General features: G+C 39.9%; 2 protein-coding genes and 1 pseudogene across 7 annotated transcripts in view; 1 reads left to right on the top strand and 2 right to left on the bottom strand.

Annotated features, from left to right (window-relative positions):
• Positions 1–2,243: 2,243 nt before the first annotated feature.
• Positions 2,244–2,591, bottom strand: LOC125167200 (60S ribosomal protein L34-like; annotated as a pseudogene).
• Positions 2,592–4,232: 1,641 nt separating this feature from the next.
• OIP5 (Opa interacting protein 5) lies at positions 4,233–14,814 on the bottom strand. Of its 2 annotated transcripts, XR_007152692.1 has the most exons (6): positions 14,490–14,814; positions 14,178–14,244; positions 10,106–10,228; positions 6,203–6,284; positions 5,325–5,445; positions 4,909–4,996 (listed from the first exon to the last, which is right to left on the bottom strand). XR_007152692.1 is itself a non-coding variant. In XM_047861011.1 (5 exons), exons 1-5 carry the CDS (start codon positions 14,812–14,814, stop codon positions 4,901–4,903), a joined length of 693 nt encoding a protein of 230 aa, XP_047716967.1. In that variant the 3' UTR covers positions 4,233–4,900. The 2 variants fall into 2 exon arrangements, 1 of the variants encoding a protein (XP_047716967.1); XM_047861011.1 differs by lacking the exon at positions 5,325–5,445 and having other exon boundaries at positions 4,233–4,996.
• An 84-nt stretch (positions 14,815–14,898) lies between these two features.
• The window catches only part of NUSAP1 (nucleolar and spindle associated protein 1), a 42,622-nt gene continuing 39,576 nt past the window's right edge, over positions 14,899–17,944 (top strand). For all 5 annotated transcript variants that reach the window (XM_047861006.1, XM_047861005.1, XM_047861004.1 and 2 more), the window contains exon 1: positions 14,899–15,281. In XM_047861006.1, coding sequence (XP_047716962.1) covers positions 15,177–15,281 — 105 coding nt within the window. In that variant the 5' untranslated portion in view covers positions 14,899–15,176. The remainder of the gene's footprint in view (positions 15,282–17,944) is intronic.

Below are 17,944 nucleotides of genomic sequence, written 5' to 3'. Positions count from 1 at the left end.
AAGGGAACTGCTATACGAGTTGGAAACTCTGTACCTGTGTGTGTGTATATATATATATTTTTTGGCAATAAAGCAGCATGGGCTGAGAATGCACTGAAACTTCACTGTGTGTCACTCATTACTTGGAAGAGGTAATTTCTAATAATGCAGATTACTAAGATGGGAGGAACCAAACCAGAGACGTAGGCTGAGGTAGGCTCCAGATGTCAGAAAAGACAAAAGACCTGGGTGTCGATAACCTATTGTAGCAGTTTCTGCTGTAGACCAAGAGGACTGGCAGCCATTTGAACAAAGAGGCATCCCATTTAAACTCTTGTCATTCCCACCTTTAGGGCTAGGTATGAACAAATGTTTAGTTTCTGGTAAGGAATTACTGAGCTAAGTACAATAATGATAAAACTATTGCAGAGAATCCTTCCTATCTGAAATATATAACACATTTAAAATGCTTTTACATTGAGTATTTAAACATTAGCTACCTTAACTAAAGAGGCTTAACACTGTAAGAAGAGATGCTTCTTAATTTAGGGGAAAGTGTTTTCAAGTTTAAAGAAAGTAGGGGTTCCTGGGTGGCTAGGTTGGTTAAGATTCAGACTTTCGCTCGGGTCATGATCTCACAGTTTGTGAGTTCAAGCACCATGTCAGGCTCTGTGCTGACAGCTCAGAGCCTGGAGCCTGCTTCGGATTCTGTGTCTCCCTCTCTCTGTGCCCCTCCCCTACTTGCATTCTGTCTCTCTCAAAAATTAATAAAAGGGGCGCCTGGATGGCGCAGTCGGTTAAGCGTCCGACTTCAGCCAGGTCACGATCTCGCGGTCTGTGAGTTCGAGCCCCGCATCAGGCTCTGGGCTGATGGCTCAGAGCCTAGAGCCTGTTTCCGATTCTGTGTCTCCCTCTCTCTCTCCCCCTCCCCCGTTCATGCTCTGTCTCTCTCTGTCCCAAAAAAAATAAATAAACATTGAAAAAAAATTTTTCAAAAAAAAAAAAAATAAATAAAACATTAAAAAATTTAAAAAGTAGATGTTACAAACTTCCTTGGGATTGGCTCTCGTCAAATGGAGAGGAACAAAAGCTATGTGGCTTTTGAGGTACGATTACTTAATGTAATCATTCTTTTGATTTTTGACTAACACACACTGATATATACTGATATACTCCATTCCCAGGTACTGTACTAGATGTTGGGATTACAAAAATGGAAATAGTTTCTGTTAACTCAGGAGCTTAAATGCTTACAACTCAGGAGGAACTTTAGTATGTAGTTTTATTCTCATGACTATATGGAATTCTGAAAATACTTTTATTCAATATATATACAATGCTCAGTAACAAACTGTAGCAAAGTAGCCTTAGAATCTGTTAATATCAGTCATTGATGTTTGTTAGACTTTCATAGGGACTCATACCACCTAAAAGTATCATTTAAAAGGGTTGTTTAAAAATTCAGCCATTTGTATCAACTAGTGTATGGAAGGCATAATATCAAAGTTATAAATGCATATGCCCTTTGGCCCATTTTAGTAATCACTCCTACAGAAATACTAGTACAACTATGCAAAGATATATACAAGGATCCAATATAAGAAATGGTTAAATTCTGATATATTCATATCATTGAATCATGCAGATACTAAATAATTTGCATATGGGCTGGTATGGAAAGTTGAGAAAAGCAGATGGTAGAATAATGTGAAAGATATAACTGCCTTTATGTCTATATATGTATATCCACATGCATAAAGATTATTGAACACTTAGTATGTGCTAAGCACTGCTGTAATTACATTAGATGTATTCATTAATTCATTTACTCTTCACTACAACCGTAGTTTCTTGGTTTTTTTAATTTATTTTGGGAGAGAGAGAGCACAAGGGAGGGGCAGAGAAAGAGAATCCCGAGCAGGCTCCGCATGGTCAGTGCAGAGCCTGACGCAGAGCTTGAACTCACAAACCGAGATCATGACCTGAGCCGAAACAAAGAGTAGGATGTTTAAGCAACTGAGCCACCCAGGTGCCCCCAGCCCTATGTTGTTTGTTTGTTTTTTTTTAACAGAACAAGCCTTTTGATTTAAACAATTTTTTTCAAGTTTATATTGAAAGACAAAGCAAGAGGAGGAAGCAGGAGAGAGAGAAGAGAATCCCAAGCAGGCTGCATGCTGCCAGCACAGCCCGATGTGGGGCCTGAGCCCACAAACCATGAGATGATGACGAGAGCCAGACGCCCCAGACCAAAAAGCTTCATTTTTTCATTTAGCTTTCTGACTCTGTGCTTGTGCCTTCAACACTTTCACAATGATTTTCTGCTCTTTAATAAGGAAAGCATGCTTGATCCTATCACAAACACACTTAGCACATGTGGAACCACTCTAGGCCCTGTTTTCTCCTTGTAGACAACCTCATAAGAACTGTAGGTCTCACAGCATGAACTCCTTGAAGCCAGCCTGAGCACACACACCACACGCTGATTCTGATGCTTTCCCAATCTCCTTGGTGTAACAGTAAATTATTCTATTCCAGGAGTTTGGGACACCTTAAGTTTTGTTAGAGGCTGTATTATAGGACAGCATAAGATGGGATGTCAAATGCTGGACCATTGTGAATACCTATGATGCCATCTCCAGAAGAGGGAAAAACCAGCCCTAGTTTTTAATCCCTATTTTATAAGAAGAGCTTATGTAAATTCTTTACATTTATGGCTAGAAGTATCCAAAATATCACTAGAAGTATCACTATCCTATTGTGATAGGAATCCAAATAGTTTGGTTCCAGAGCATGCTCACTTTCTAGCTTGGTATCCCATGCTTTTCAAAGGTGGAAAGGAAGTGTAGTTTTCACTCTTTGTCATACATCTATGTTTGAACTTTTTTCTAGAATAAGCACATAATTTGTATTTGGGGAAAAAAACCTATTTAAAACCAGCCAGCTTAATTTGACGTAAAGTTCGAGCATTTAAATTTCTATTTGTCTGCCAAATCAGCAAATCCAGAGGTTATGGAAAATAGCTACGTAAGAACATACCCACACACACACAACAGGATAATTCAATACAGTATTAATTTCTTATGTCTCATTCTTGAGTAGAAAATAAGAGTTTTTCTGGTACTATTTGTTGCCAGAGGTTTCACCCTTGTTTATGGAATCAGATTTTGCAACTCAAAAGCATAAAGCAAGTCAGAATTTTGTTTAAAATTTTTAATTTTTAGAGCGAGAGGGTGCAAACAGGGCAGGGGCAGAAGAGAGAGAGAGAGAGAGAGAGAGAGAGAGAGAGAATTTTAAGCAGGCTCCATGCTTAGTGTGGAACCAGATACAGGGCTTGATCCCACAGCTCTAGATCATGACCTGAGCCGAAATCAAGAGTTGAACACTCAACCAACTGAGCCACCCAGGCATCCCAAATTTAAAATACTTTTAAAGGGAAATGTCCTTTATGTAGTATAAAATGGAAAAAAAATTTTAAAAAAATGCCGCTATCTACAGCTGAACCAAGTCAACCTGGCTATATCATGTCTCAGTTGTGCTCTTGCCAGTCCCTCAGTGGTCTGCTTGCTGAGCCTATAACCCATGCTCCACAAGACAACCATAATAAGGTTCTACAAAAGTAAAACCAATCCTATCACAGGCCTCCTCTAAAATTCTTCAAGGGCTTCCACTGTTCTTGTGATAACAACCACCATCCTTCAGGAGGACAGTAAGTCCTCGCACCGCTGGTTTCTGACCACTGGTGTAACTCCTGCAGGCCTTCTTTTATGGACCTTATAGGGCCTTTGCACATGTTTCTCCCTCCATTACCTTATTACCTCCTACTCTGTAAGACCACTGCTGAAATGTCACTTCCTCAGAGAGGTCTTTCTTGACCTCCAGACCAGGTCCGTTACATGCTGTATGTGCTTGTAGCTCTATGTCCCTTTTCTTCAAAATCCTTACTACACTAGTAATTTCACATGTATTCATGTGGTTATTTGAATGTCCATCTCTGTTGAGACAATAAGCTCTGTGCAGGTAGAGAGTGGCTGTTTTGGCTTAACTGTTATCCCCAGAAGCTAGTATAATATCTTTATTGAATAATATGATAAGCTACTGAGCCCATGTGCTACATAAAGCAAAATATGAAAAAACAGCATTTTGGTGAATGATGTTTATCATTCCTTTATTACCTGGTTAAGCTCAGTTTACAAATGAAAAGAGAAAGATAAACTGTATATTTTCCAGTTAACTTATTGAATATTACCTATAAAATATGTATGTACCTGTATTTTACATAAGAAAAAAAGTGGTTTCTCAGTCTTTACCTAACAACTGCACATCTTTATATCAGAGCATTCACGGGACATTGTCTCCCCATCAACCTAAATTTGCAGCAAAAGAGGGTTTCAGAAATAAACATTTATGAAATTTACAAGCTAAAATAAGTTCTTAAGACAAATAGCTATAAAACCTAGACAGGGTGGGCCAGGGAGACTCAGTTGGTTAAGTGTCTGACTCTTGATTTCAGCTCAGGTCATGATATCACAGTTGTGGGAGCCAGCCCCATGCCAGGCTCTGCGCTGACAGCACAGTGTGGAACCTGCTTGGGATTCTCTGTCTCTGCCCCTCTCCCGCTCATGCTTGCTCACTCTCTCAAAATATATGAACATTAAAACAAGCAAACCAAAGCTAGACAGAAGGCTCTTTAGTTTCTCATCTTCTAGAACAGGCTTCACAAATCATCTGGACAATCAGCCTAGACAAAATCCTAATAAACCACATTTCTCATCCATTCTTGAAGCCAATCTTTCTTGCAAATTGATCAAACAGCACCTGTTGTTGAAGATAGCAACAAGGACTCACCCTGATACTTTAAAAAAAATATTTATTTATTAATTTATTTATTTACCGACCCTAATACTTAAACTCTGATTCTGGATCAGTTTTCTGGCTTGGGCTGGTCAGGAGTTACTTCCTTCAGAATCTTCATCAGTGAATTTAAGTGAGTATGAGTTAACATTATCTTCTCTTTCAGCTAGGAAGAAAAATAAATAGGTATCAGGGCATCTTAAGCTTAACACTCAATTTGGTGATTCTAAAAGCCGTTTCAAATTTAAACTAGTGATTGGGAGTTGGCAGTGTCTCAACATATTTCATAAATATGTTTCTTCTATTTCTGAAAGAACTTTATGGTACAAACTCAGAGCACAATGAGATCCTTAGATACAAAGTTCATGTGAAAAAAGACCAGCCATTGCTGAGTGTCACTGCTTCAGTCTCTCTCCTATCTACCTCTTATCACCAGGTTTAAACTCCAAATACTGGAAAGGAAGACAAGAATAAGGTGGAGTAAGAAAGCTTACGGAGAGAAGCATCAACTAGTCTTCCTTTCCTTTCCTAGTGGCAAGAATCTAACTTTTTTCCTTTGTTTCCGGTAACAAATGCTTTTGTTTGATATTCTGCCAATGGTCTTCAAAAGTAGCCCTGTTAAGAACATATGTTTGGTGTAATTAGACAATTTTCAATAGTTCTTTCACCTATGAATAGCTATATCTAGAACCAAACTTAGTGGTATTATTCAGCATAAAATATGAAATACAGAATTACGGAGGATTATCTGTTGAAGTTGGGTTAGCAAAAGTCTTATTTCTGACATAATTTGCACCATACACTAAATCTCATTTTTATCATCCAAGATACAAAAGCAATCAAAATTCATCAGGAACTATGACTTAAACAAGTAACTCTAGAGCCTCTCCTTTGTTTGGGGATACCCTTGGATTGGTGAATCATTTCTCTATTGCTGCTTTCAAGATTTTTTTTGTCCACATTTTTACTATGATATGTTGGGGTATAAATAAATCTCTTCTGTGTTTATCCTACCTGGGGCTCATTGAGGTTTTGGATATGGAAATTTATGTTTTTCATCAAATTTGGGAATTTTTCAACTATTTCCTGGGACATTTTTTCTACTTCTTTCTCTTTTCTTCTGCTATTTAGTCCCTTTACCAAAGAATTTTTAGGTATGCATGTTGTTTTTTTTAGAAAATGCTATTGTACACTTAGGTAAACTACAGTTTGGTATAAGCATAACTTTTATATGCACTGGAAAACCAAAATATTAATCTGACTTGCTTTGTATTATGGTATTTGTTTTATTCTGGTGGTCTAGAACTGAACCCACAATATTTCTGAGGTATGCCTGTATTATAGTAAATATACAACCATCATGAAATTTTACCTCTGCAATCTTTTCTGGTAGAGATAAGTTGTGAATATCCATCTCAGATGCATTTACTATGGCCTTTGTTTTTAAGAGATAGCTGGATAGAAAATATATAAAGAAAATATTAGTATCATACTACAGATAAGATTATTAGTGAACCAAACTTGCCCTCTAAAATAACATGTCAGGCAAGGACCGCCTTCTTACAGATTTCCATTTCAGCATTCATAATGTGTCTTTTAGGAAAAACAAATCCTCAACTAAGAAATCAGAGAGACTGTGTGTTTTATCTCACCCCTTGCCAGCCAGGAGACAAAATAACCCCACAACAAACTAAAGACAAAAACCAGGGTCCTATGAGGAATTCTGATGAGTATAAGCTTCACAGTCCACCAGTAGATCGTGTAGCAGTTAGAAGAAAAGTAATCATATTGTGACAACACTGTTGGTTGCCTATCCAGTAGCCATTCCTAACTTGTTTTTGGCTAACAGAACCCAGATTTCATTTAGGGCAGGAGTATGCCCAATAGTAGGAGATGAATAATAACTGCTCTGAGCCAAGTGTGCAGTCTTACTCTCCACTGTCACATATTTGCTCTCCTGCCTTAAGGCAATCATGGGACATAGTTTGGCCAATAATAAGGAAATTTTTGCTAAAGAGAGCATTCACTGTGTTCCCATTTCCCATATCCTTTTCCTTCCAGTTGGGGATGCTATTGTCTATGAATGTAATGCTTATAACTGTCACAGCCTACAAGAAGAAAAGGCCGAGAAAACCAGAGATGCTCACCCAGAGCTCTATTGTGGCTAAGCCACTAGAAGACTCCTGGGGTGGCCAACCACCCCCACCCTTACTTGTTAAAGCCACCATCAGTCAGGTTTAATTTTTCCTAGCAACCAAATTCATTCTGACACACAAAGACATAGATTTATTATCTTTCCAGACTTGTGCTACCTATACTTTCCTAATTTCTACTTAATCAGAAAGAATATACTGACCTTTGAGTCCCAACTCCTTATTTTAAAGAAATTACTTAAAATCCTATTATACTTTTAAAATTTACATTAAAAAATTTTGTTACTAAAAACTTAACTTCCTTGTGCAAAAACTCAATTACAGCTCACCTGGAACAACTACTTATAACTTTCTGAAGAAGACTTGAGGTTACTAATAGCACACAGTTAGAAATAACTTTTCACCCTCTTTAAACTTAGGTCTTATTTGGGGTGCCTGGGTGGCTCAGTAGGTTAAGGGTCTAACTTTGGCTCAGGTCATGATCTCACGGTCTGGGGGGTTCAAGTCCCGTGTTGGGCTCTGTGCTGACAGCTCAGAGCCTAGAGCCTGCTCCAGATTCCGTGTCTCCCTGTCTCCCTGCCCCTCCCCAACTTGTGTTCTGTCTCTCTCTCTCTCTCTTTCAAAAACAAATAAACATTAAAAAAAATTTTTTTTAGGGCGCCTGGGTGGCGCAGTCGGTTAAGCGTCCGACTTCAGCCAGGTCACGATCTCACGGTCCGTGAGTTCGAGCCCCGCGTCGGGCTCTGGGCTGATGGCTCAGAGCCTGGAGCCTGTTTCCGATTCTGTGTCTCCCTCTCTCTCTGCCCCTCCCCCGTTCATGCTCGGTCTCTCTCTGTCCCAAAAATAAATAAACGTTGAAAAAAAAAATTTTAAAAAAAAAATTTTTTTTTAAGAAATTACTTAAGAAATTAGAAAATGAAAGTTATCAATCCATCTGAAGTATATATTTTCTGTTGAAAATTTGCAGTAAAGAAAAAAAATTGCACCGAGGAACAAATAGTATACCTAATGCACATTGAACAACCTTGTGAATGAAAGATGGGCTTTATGAGTTTTATTGTTTAGTCACCTAAAACTCACCTAGAAACACCTATCTAAGCACATTAAGTGAGAAAAAGGATGGGCATCTGGGTGCTTCAGTTGGTTAAGGGTCCGATTTTGGCTCAGGTCATGAAGTTTGTGAGTTTGAGCCACAATGGGCTCCCTGCTGACAGTGCAGAGCCTGCTTCAAATTCTTTCTCCCTCTCTGGCCTTCTCCCACTCATGCTGTTTCTAACTCAAAAATAAGTAAAAACAGAAAAAGAGAAAAAGGAAACTTCATGTTTAATGAAAGGAAAATGAGTTTTAGTGTTAAGACATTAAAATCTCAGCTCCCCTCTCTGAGATCCAGTGTTCTTCTATTAAGAACTCAAGTGAGGTAAGCTTAATATCTGGCATAAACACATAAAGTAGGTCATCAATGGCTATTTTTTTTAATTACTTAATTTAAATGTTTATTTATGACAGAGAGACAGAGAGAGAGAGAGAAACCCAAGCAGGCTCCCTGCTGCCAGCAGTGTTCGATGTGGGACTCGAACCCACGAACTGTGAGATCATGACCTGAGCCAAAACAGAGTCGGACACTCAACTGACTGACCCACCCATGAGCCCCAATGTTTATTTATTTTTGAGAGAGAGAAAGAACGTGCACACACAGGGGAGGGGCAGAGAGAGGGAAAGAAAGAATCCCAAGCAGGTTCCTCACTGTCAGCACATAGCCTGACATGGGGCTCTATCATGAACCATGAGAACATGACCTGAGCTGAAATCAAAGTCAGACGCATAGCCGACTAAGCCACCCAGGCAACCCTCCCCCACTTTTTTTTTAAATGATCAAGAAAAGACTATAATAGATGTTTCAATTTGTTATAATAAACAAAAAAGCTTGAGTGAGGGGCACCTGGGTGGCTCAGCTGGTTAAGTGTCCGACTTCAGCTCAGGTCATGGTCTCAGGGGTTCGTGAGTTTGAGCCCCACATCAGGCTCTGTGCTATCAGCACAGAGCCTGCTTCTGATCTTCTGTCTTCCTTTCTCTGCTCCTCCCCTGAGCTTGCACACGTGTGTACTCTCTCAAAAAATAAACATTAAAAAAGTAAGCTTTAAAAAAAAAAAAGTAGGGGTGCCTGGGTGGGTCAGTCAGTTGGGCGTCCAACTTCGGCTCAGGTCATGATCTCACAGCTCATGGGTTCGAGCCCCGCGTCAGGCTCTGTGCTGACAGCTCAGAGCCTGGAGCCTGCTTCGGATTCTGTGTCTCCCTCTCTCTCTGCCCCTCCCCCGCTTGTGCTCTGTCTCTGTCTCTCAAAAATGAATACATGTAAAATAAATAAATAAATAAATAAATAAATAAATAAATAAATAAGCTTAAGTGAAAGTAGTATTAGGAAGATAAAGAAATATCCAAAGTACTACATAAGAAGGAATAATAAGTAGTGTACTTTGTCTGATTCTGTGAGGCCACATGGTTAGTATTTTTTTTTTTTTTTACCTTCCTGTGGGTATCTGTCTGCATCATTCTTTTCTCCAGACAAGATTTCTCTGCATCTACATGTACAACATAGAAAATAGCTATCCTAAACCTAGAGCTTTCATTTCCCAACTTCAGCACCAGTACCATTTACAAATGACCAATGTCTTTGGGTCCTTATTTCAAATTCCTAGAGTAGAAAGCCTAATTTGCTTAGCTTAGGTGAGGTATTCATTCTTGATCCCATCACCTGGGAATGATATCTATCACACACGATAAAAATAAGGATACAAGGTTCCACTCTATGGGGAGAGAAACAGAGGCTGGGCACAAATCAGTAAGTGTCTATTACAACATTATTTTGCAAAAGCTTACGTTCCAGAAGTTTCTATAATGAAAGAATATCCTCTCATTTATTCCAAGGTATGATTAATAAGACATGGTATGATTACAAGACATCTAAAATGAGCATAACATTATGAGACTTTATTTTGGTCCCACTGCCCATCTTTTTGTGTAAACGACAATGCCTGGCTTTAGCATTTTCTTTGGTACACACATTGTTTTTTCAGGAAGTTCTTTTAACATGTATTTGATAAAGAATATCTAAGTCTACTCACCATATCATTTTGTCACTGGAAAGGCAGAAGTGACCTCTCAAGGCAGCCAGAGCAGCATGGGTAGAATACAAATGGAAACCAATGGGAATCCCACAGGAAGTACAGAATAAAAGGTTGTAAATGCTAGAGGAAAAAATGGAATATGGGTAAGAAAAAAAATCAGAGAAGAAATATAAAATAACCAGTCTCTGGAAACTATGTCTCCTAAAAACTATGCTATAATAGGACCGAGCCTGAAGAAATGTCACATTCACAAAAGGTTAACTCAGGTTTTAATAAAATTACATCCTAGATTACAGATTCTCTTGTGGATTCTGGCCACAAAAGCAATTATGGATGTATAATTGTCAGTTAAATAGAATAATTTACATTTGAAAAGCAGAAAAAGAGCTAACTAATCAGATTAATATTTAAACATATAAAACTATACATGACCAGGGGTGCCTGAGTAGCTCAGTAGGTTAAGCCTCTGACTCTTGATTTCAGCTCAGGTCATGATAGGATCTCAGGAGCCTCGGGCTCTGTGCTGACAGAGGAGAGCTTGATTGGGATTCTCTCTCTCTCTCAAAAATAAATAAACAAAAAACCCCACAAACTACACATAACCATACAAATTAGCTACCATCAAACCAATTTCCAGTATAAGGAAAATAATTAAATTGATTGGGGCTTACTAAACAATTAATAGAACTCAAATCAAGAATTTTCTTATGCAGATGTAACAAAAAATTAACTTAAAAATACCCAGACAAAATGCCAATAGAGTGGGGGGGGGGGCGGTTAGAAATCCTATTACCCTAGCCAAGGCATCTATTTTTTTTTCTTTTGTTTTATCCTCTGAAAGATTACTGAGGAAACAGTTACACCACTTGGGTAAGTCACTAACCATATTTGCTGGTGTGTAAGACATATTCAAATAATACAAAGAAATGTTTTAAGAAAAAACTGTGTTTCATCATGCATGTACTGAAAACAATTTTTTTTTTAAATTTTTTACTTATTGGGGTTCCTAGGTGGTTCAGTTAAGCGTCCAACTCTTGATTTCAGCTCAGGTCATGATCTCAGGGTCATGGGCTCGAGTCTCATGTTGGGCTCCACACTGGGCACAGAGCCTGCTTAAGATTCTTTCCCTCTCCCTCTACTGCATGTGTTTTCTCTCTCAGTCTAAAATTGATTTATTTAAGTAGTCTCTACCCCCAATATGGGGCTTGAACTCACCACTCCAAGAGCAAGAGTCACAAGCTCTTCCAACTGAGCCAGCCAGGCACGCCTTGAAAATAATTTTAAAGTAGCTTGATACAGGAAAAAATTATTTTTGTAAACATAATATATTATGCAGTAAAATTGCATTAATAGAGTATAAAAATCACTTGACTAAAAAAAATTCATGTCAACGGACACTAAAAAAAATAAACGTAATATCCCAAATTCATTGGTAAATTAAGTCCCATACCACACATGTAGTACTGTATATTTGTGAGTATAGTAACCAAAAAGCAAGCCATGAAATAAAGTTGCATCAGGGCACATGGGTGGCTCAGTCGGTGAAGCATCCAACTCTTGATATTCAGCTCAGGTCATGATCTCACAGTTCATGAGTTTGAGCCCCACATTGGGCTCTGCGCTGGCAGTGCAGAGTCTGCTTGGGATTCTCTCTGTCCCTCTCCCACTTTCTCCCTCTCTCTCAAAATAAATAAATAAACTTAAAAAAAAAAATAAAGTTGCATTAATTTAAATTAATTCCTATGCAGGAATTAATGGTATCAGACAAATCACAGTACCTATAGAAAAATGTCTCAGAGAAACTAATATATGGAACAGAGCAAAATGTGAAAAAAATTCCCAAAATATGCTTGTGTGTGCAATATAACATATTTCATTGAATATTAGTCTGCTAATGACTCAAGTCCTTCAAAATGAAGGTATGCATTACCACACCAAAGAACTATGACCAGCTGAGTGCTTGCTGAAGGCAAGGGGATATATATGGGTAGTGGAAGAAGTTAGTTATAAATATCAGCTATGACCTAGTAACCAGTTACAGAAATGAGGACCATGATTGTCATGAGTATTTCCTCCTTAGTTATGAGTATGTGTTTTTGCATGTTTATCTTTTTTCTTCTCTCTTATTCCCTTACTGTGTAACATAAGATCATACTATTATATCATACTATATCAAACTATTTATTATTAATTTTACTTTACAGTATAAATTATGAGATATCAAGGAGAAATGTAAACATCACTCAAGGACTTTATTTCCTCTTCCAGAGAAGGGATTAGTATGTTTTCAGTTGTATGCAGGACAGTTGTAACATGTTAGAATTATGACCTTGGTATTGTCTTTATTTGCAGTCTCGTATGGTTTTAGGAAATGCGTGTGGCTGCCAAGTTAACAAGTGATAGTTACATTTTATGTGTCCACTTAACTAGGTCATATGGTGCCCAGTTAGGTCAAATACTCTGAACGTGTTTGTGAGAGTGTTTTTGAATGAGATTAACATTTGAATCAGTAGACTGATTTGGGATGGCCCTCATCTCATCAGCTGAAGGTCTGATGAATTAGAACAAAAAGGCTAACCCTTTCAGGAATAAGGGGAAACTCCTCTTGTCTGACTGATTTAAGCTGGAACATTGGTTTTTTCCTTAGCCTTTGGACTTGAACTGAAAAGTAGGCTCTTCTTCTGTCTAGACCCTTCTGGCTTTTGGACTGGAAGTTACACCTTTGGCTTTCCTGGTTCTCAGGCTTGTGGACTTGGACTAGATCTAAACCACTGGCTCTCCTGTGTCTCCAGTTTGCCAACTACAGCTCTTGGGAATTCTCACCCTCCATAATCACAGGAACCATTTCCTGATAATAAATCTCTTCCTACCAAATCCCATGGCTCTCCTTATTCTAAAAGTATACAAACACATGGGAATTTCCCTCCAGTGTTTTCTAAACCATCTACATCAGTACTGCCCAAAAGGGACATAATGTGAGGCACATAAGTAATGTAAAATTTTCTATTAGTCTTGTTAAATTCAGGGGAACAGGTGAAATTAGCCTTAATACATTTTATGCTACCCAATATATCAAAAATATCATTTCAACATGTCATCAATATTTTTAAACTATTAATTTTTTTGTATTAAGTCTTCAAAATCTAGTGTATATTTGCACTCATAGCATGTCTCAATTCAGGATGGCCACATTGTAAGTACTCAATAGCTACATGTGGCTAATGGTCACAGTACTGGATACCATGTGCCTAGATACCTTATCCTACTTTAAGAAGATATTTGGAGAACATCTGCTTCTGGCCCCAAATGACCCAATTCCAAGCAAGCCACCACTCTTTTCCTACCTGGTCCCTTTAGGTGGGAAGAGGACACTCTGGTAAGTATCTTTCAATTGGGAAAAGGGAGCTGCAAAGCTCTTTCCAATTACTGGGTAAAGTAACAATTCCCGTACTTGAACCCAAAAACTGAACCAAACTGTGGTCAGAATGAACTGTCTTGCCGTTAAAGCCAACATTCAAAATTGAGGAGCCTTCTAATAATAAATTATCTGAGTACTTTGTTTTCACTTGTAGATCACAGCAGAGACTGGATGCAAAGTTTACCCTGCAGTATTCAAGTACATAACATTCAACTTGTGTTTTTCCCCAGGTTCCCAGGTTACAGAAGAATTAGTCCTGCCATGGCTTATTACGAACTGCAGATAAAATACAAATTTAAAAGTTTTACTTATCTCAAAGATTGTAGTTTATAGTGATTCTCGCTACACACCAAAAGGTACTTTTCTCCCTTTTTCCCTACTGGACATTACTTTCTTAGCCTCACTTCCCTTGCACAAACCACTAGGGAGATGTGGCCCTCAGAAAGATGTTAAAATGTGCACACAACTACAACCAACTTTTCCATTGCACTGACAAGTTCCAACAAGTCTCAAACAGGTAAAAGGAACATCCCTCAAATACACTGTATGGATAGAATAAACTTTTCTTGTTCCTTTGTGCATGTCGGTTCCCCGCTTCTCCGTGTTATTAATATAGGGGCTAGAAACCAAAGGAGAACTCTCAGTACATACCTGCCTTTGAGCGAACCTTCAATGCCAACTAGGAAGGGAGTTTCCAAAACCACGTTGTTTGTGACTCCTGGGTAAATAGAGGTCAGAATGAATACCTGTGAAGCCTTGAAAAGGAAAACCTACCCGCTACAAACAGATTCACCATGGCCACAAAAAACATGAAAAGTTGCCCCCACTCTTGGCAAAGGCGTTAATTTCCTTACAAATCTTCACCCCATTTTCCTCACCACCCTGCTCTCAACCATCCCGTGACAAAGCGGGAACACCCTCTCCGCCTTCCTCCTGTCTTTTTCAGACTCCGTCCCCACTCACTGGAGAATACCACGGTCCCGAGGGACGGCGACAGGTCCCAGGCGAGGTGCACAGAGTCAGCGAGTACTGCGTGGCACTGTGCACACTGGAACACGGCGCACCTCTCGGGCTGCAGCCACGACGGCAGCTGCGGTCTGCATGGCTGTTCCTCCGCCCCCAAGCCTGCGGGGCCAAGCGGCGAGGACCCGTTCACCACCTGCGTGTCCCACTCCATAGAAGTTGTACAAGAGAGTTCCTCAGTTGAATTCTTGGCGCCATCACAAACGTTACCCTGCGACAGCATCGCATAAAGTGAGTGACAACGCCGCCTCGGCCGAGCGGCCATCTTTCTGCAGCCCCCGCCTCAGCTTCGAACAGACACTTGACCACGCCCACACACGGTTCCTGTATCCTCATTGGACACCATGAGCAGAGGCTTTGCCCTGCGCACGCTTTCTGGACACGCCCTTCGGCGCCAAAGTGTTAATGAGGGGTGGGGGAAAATCGCAGGCCTGCTGGGAGGGGAATCTTCGTTTCTATTGGTCAACGCCAGGAGACCCCGCCTTCAAGACATTTTTAACCAATAGAAGTACAGCATTTTCAATTTAAACTCTCTATAAAGTTCGGTTTAGTCAACGCTCAAAGTGGCGCCAGAGCTTTGAACGGCGCTGTTTAGTTTAGAGTGTCTGTGCTATCCAGGTCGCTTGGATGCAGCTCGACATGACTGTACCCTCCTTTGAGGAGCTGGACACCTTCAAATACAGCGACCTGCAGAATTTGGCCAAGAGTCTGGGCCTCCGGGCTAACCTGAGGGTACGTAGCAGGTAACCCGCGGGGCAGGTTGAGCGTTCTCGGAGAGGTGGTGAGAAGAGACCGAACGGGAACCTCGGGGAATGAGGCAGCTGTCCCTCCAGCTGGGCAAACGGAGAGGGAGCCATAGTATTCACCTTATTTTGAGGCTGACTTTTCTGGGGGCTCACATAGGCCTTGACTTCGCAAGCGTTTGTTTGTTTTGGTTTTATTGGACGTACTCTGGAATTTTGTCTCCGAGGCTGTAAAACGTTGAGGGGAAACTGTGCGGATTCATTTTGGGAGTGGGGTTTACATATTCTTCGGTGGAGTTTTCACACAGAATTCTTAGGGTACTCGAGATTTGTTCTGCAGGGTGTGGGTGTGGTGTTTACAGAGTGAATGCCTAAATTAGGTATTACAAATGGTTTTAAGTGATTAAAACAAAATAATTAGTGCCCAGGTACTTGTTGGGGCTTAATTAAATAAAGGAGTGTCTGGAGATATTTCTGAGCTTTAGTCTTTAATGGCTCCCCAATACTATTTCATAAAGCCTTAATTCTTTACCTTCAATCCCATCAGCTTTCTGCATTCTAGCTGGAATCTTATCCAAGACAGCATCCAAACTGTACTGGTCTCTGAACACCTGACACCTTTGTCCATCTTTCTGTCTTTGCTAATTTTGATCCTTTGGCCCCATATCCCCTTGTCTTTCCCTCTTCTTTATTTGCATTAATAACTTTCAAATGCTCTTCAGAGTCCATCAGAAATATCACTGACTTGGCACTTCGTCTCCTCTTCAGTTCCTTGGCCATAGGTCCACTACCCCAGTAATTCCAGGAACTCTGTGTGCTTTTAACGCAGTTTAATTTCAAGTACTCTCTTTGAGCACTTTTAGGCTTTCACCTCTGGTTATTTGTGTATTAAATTATCTTCACGAAAAGTTAAATTCCTTGAACAAGAATCTCATCCATGTTCCTTGGAAGTCTTACTAAGCACAGTGCATTTTATATAGGAGATGCTGAATAATTATTTTCAATCACTTCTTGGCAGTGCTAGATTAATGCCCTAGAGGGTGGCAAGAGAGTTACAGTGCAGGCTTGCTGAGTTCAGAGCTCTGGATGACATTAAGGCCCCACAACCATTTGGATCTCTAAAGAGCTATTCCAAGAGAGATAGATTCCTAAAAGCCTCACCTGTAGTCTCTTGAGGCACCTAATCTGCATTAGCTGATTAGTCACCTGTTTTTATAGAGTGGCGTAGTAAAGTATTTCAGGCCACCACAGACCCCATTGCCTTTCTAGCACACAGTATCTGGCACATAGTAGGTATCAATAAATAGATTTTTAAAATTTTTTAAAATGTTTATTTTTGAGAGAGAGAGAGCACGATCAGGGGTGGGAGGTGGGGCAGAGAGAGAAAAGAGAATCCCAAGCAGGCTCTGCACTGTCAGCACAAAGCCACATGTGGGGCTCAAGCCCACAAACTGTGAGATCACAACCTGAGCCAAAGTCAGACACTCAACCCACTGAGCCACCAGGCACCCTAAAATTTTAATTTATTTTTTATTTTAGACAGCAAGCAGGGGAGAGGGGCAGAGGGACAGAGAAAGAACCTTAAGCAGGCTCCATGGTCAGCACGGAGCTGGATGTGGAGCTCAATCCCATGACCCTGGGATCATGACCTGAGCCGAAATCAAGAGTCAGATGTTCAACTGACCCAACCACCCAGGCACCCCTCAATAAATATTTCTTGAGAGGTATTGTTTCCCCAAAGTTGACCATACACTACTTGATTATAACCACCTATAAAAAGAGACTTTTGAGACAGTTGACGAAAATTAAACTTGGACTAGGTATTAAGATATTGTTAACTTTTTGGAGTATTATGGTATTGTTTTGTTCCCCCTCTTTTTTTTTTTTAATTTTTTTTTTTAACGTTTATTTATTTTTGAGACAGAGAGAGCATGAACGGGGGAGGGTCAGAGAGAGAGAGAGAGAGAGAGAGAGAGACACAGAATCTGAAACAGGATCCAGGCTCTGAGCTGTCAGCACAGAGCCCGATGCGGGGCTCGAACTCATGGACCGCGAGGTCATGACCTGAGCCGAAGTCGGCCGCTTAACCGACTGAGCCATCCAGGCGCCCCCCCACTCCCTTTTTTTTAAGGCCTTCTCTCTTGTAATACATGCCAAGTACTTACAGGTGAAATGTTATGACACCTGGGATTTGCTATAAATATTCTAGGACAAAGAGAGGGTAATAAGATGAAGTAAGAACAACAGAATGTTGATAATTGTTGAAACTGGGTGATAGATACATGGGAGTTCATTAGACTATGCTCTCAACTTTATATGTGATTGTAACTTCTTATAACTAAAATGTTTTAAATTATTTACAATTTGTACAGCTTAGGAGCTTGTTAAATCAGTTGGCTTTTTAAGTTCAGAGTATATAAGCAAAATATGAACAAATTGCTCTAAGCAGTGATCAAGATTAGATGATCATTTTGATGATTTAAAAAACTTTTTTAATGTTTATTTAGAAAGAGACTGTGTGTGCAAACAGGGGAAGGGCGGAGTGAGAGAGAGAGAGAGAGAGAGAATATCCCAAGCAGGCTCTGCACTGTCAGCGCAGAGCCAGACAAGGGGCTCGATCCCATGAACCTTGAGATCATGACCTGAGCTGAA

The sequence above is a fragment of the Prionailurus viverrinus genome, chromosome B3, assembly GCF_022837055.1.
Source record: "Prionailurus viverrinus isolate Anna chromosome B3, UM_Priviv_1.0, whole genome shotgun sequence".
Classification (NCBI taxonomy): domain Eukaryota; kingdom Metazoa; phylum Chordata; class Mammalia; order Carnivora; family Felidae; genus Prionailurus; species Prionailurus viverrinus.
Note: the sequence above shows the minus strand (reverse complement) of the source record. Positions and strands in the feature narration are given on the sequence as shown.

Bases quoted from the DNA above. Each gene is read 5' to 3' on its own strand.
- OIP5 (XM_047861011.1), bottom strand. From the start codon at position 14,814: ATGGCCGCTCGGCCGAGGCGGCGTTGTCACTCACTTTATGCGATGCTG. The intron at 6,285-10,105 runs GTGAGTAGACTT...TTTTCTATCCAG, and splicing joins TCCAGTGACAAAATGATATG to CTATCTCTTAAAAACAAAGG. The intron at 4,997-6,202 runs GTAAAATTTCAT...TTTTCTTCCTAG, and splicing joins TACCAGAAAAGATTGCAGAG to CTGAAAGAGAAGATAATGTT.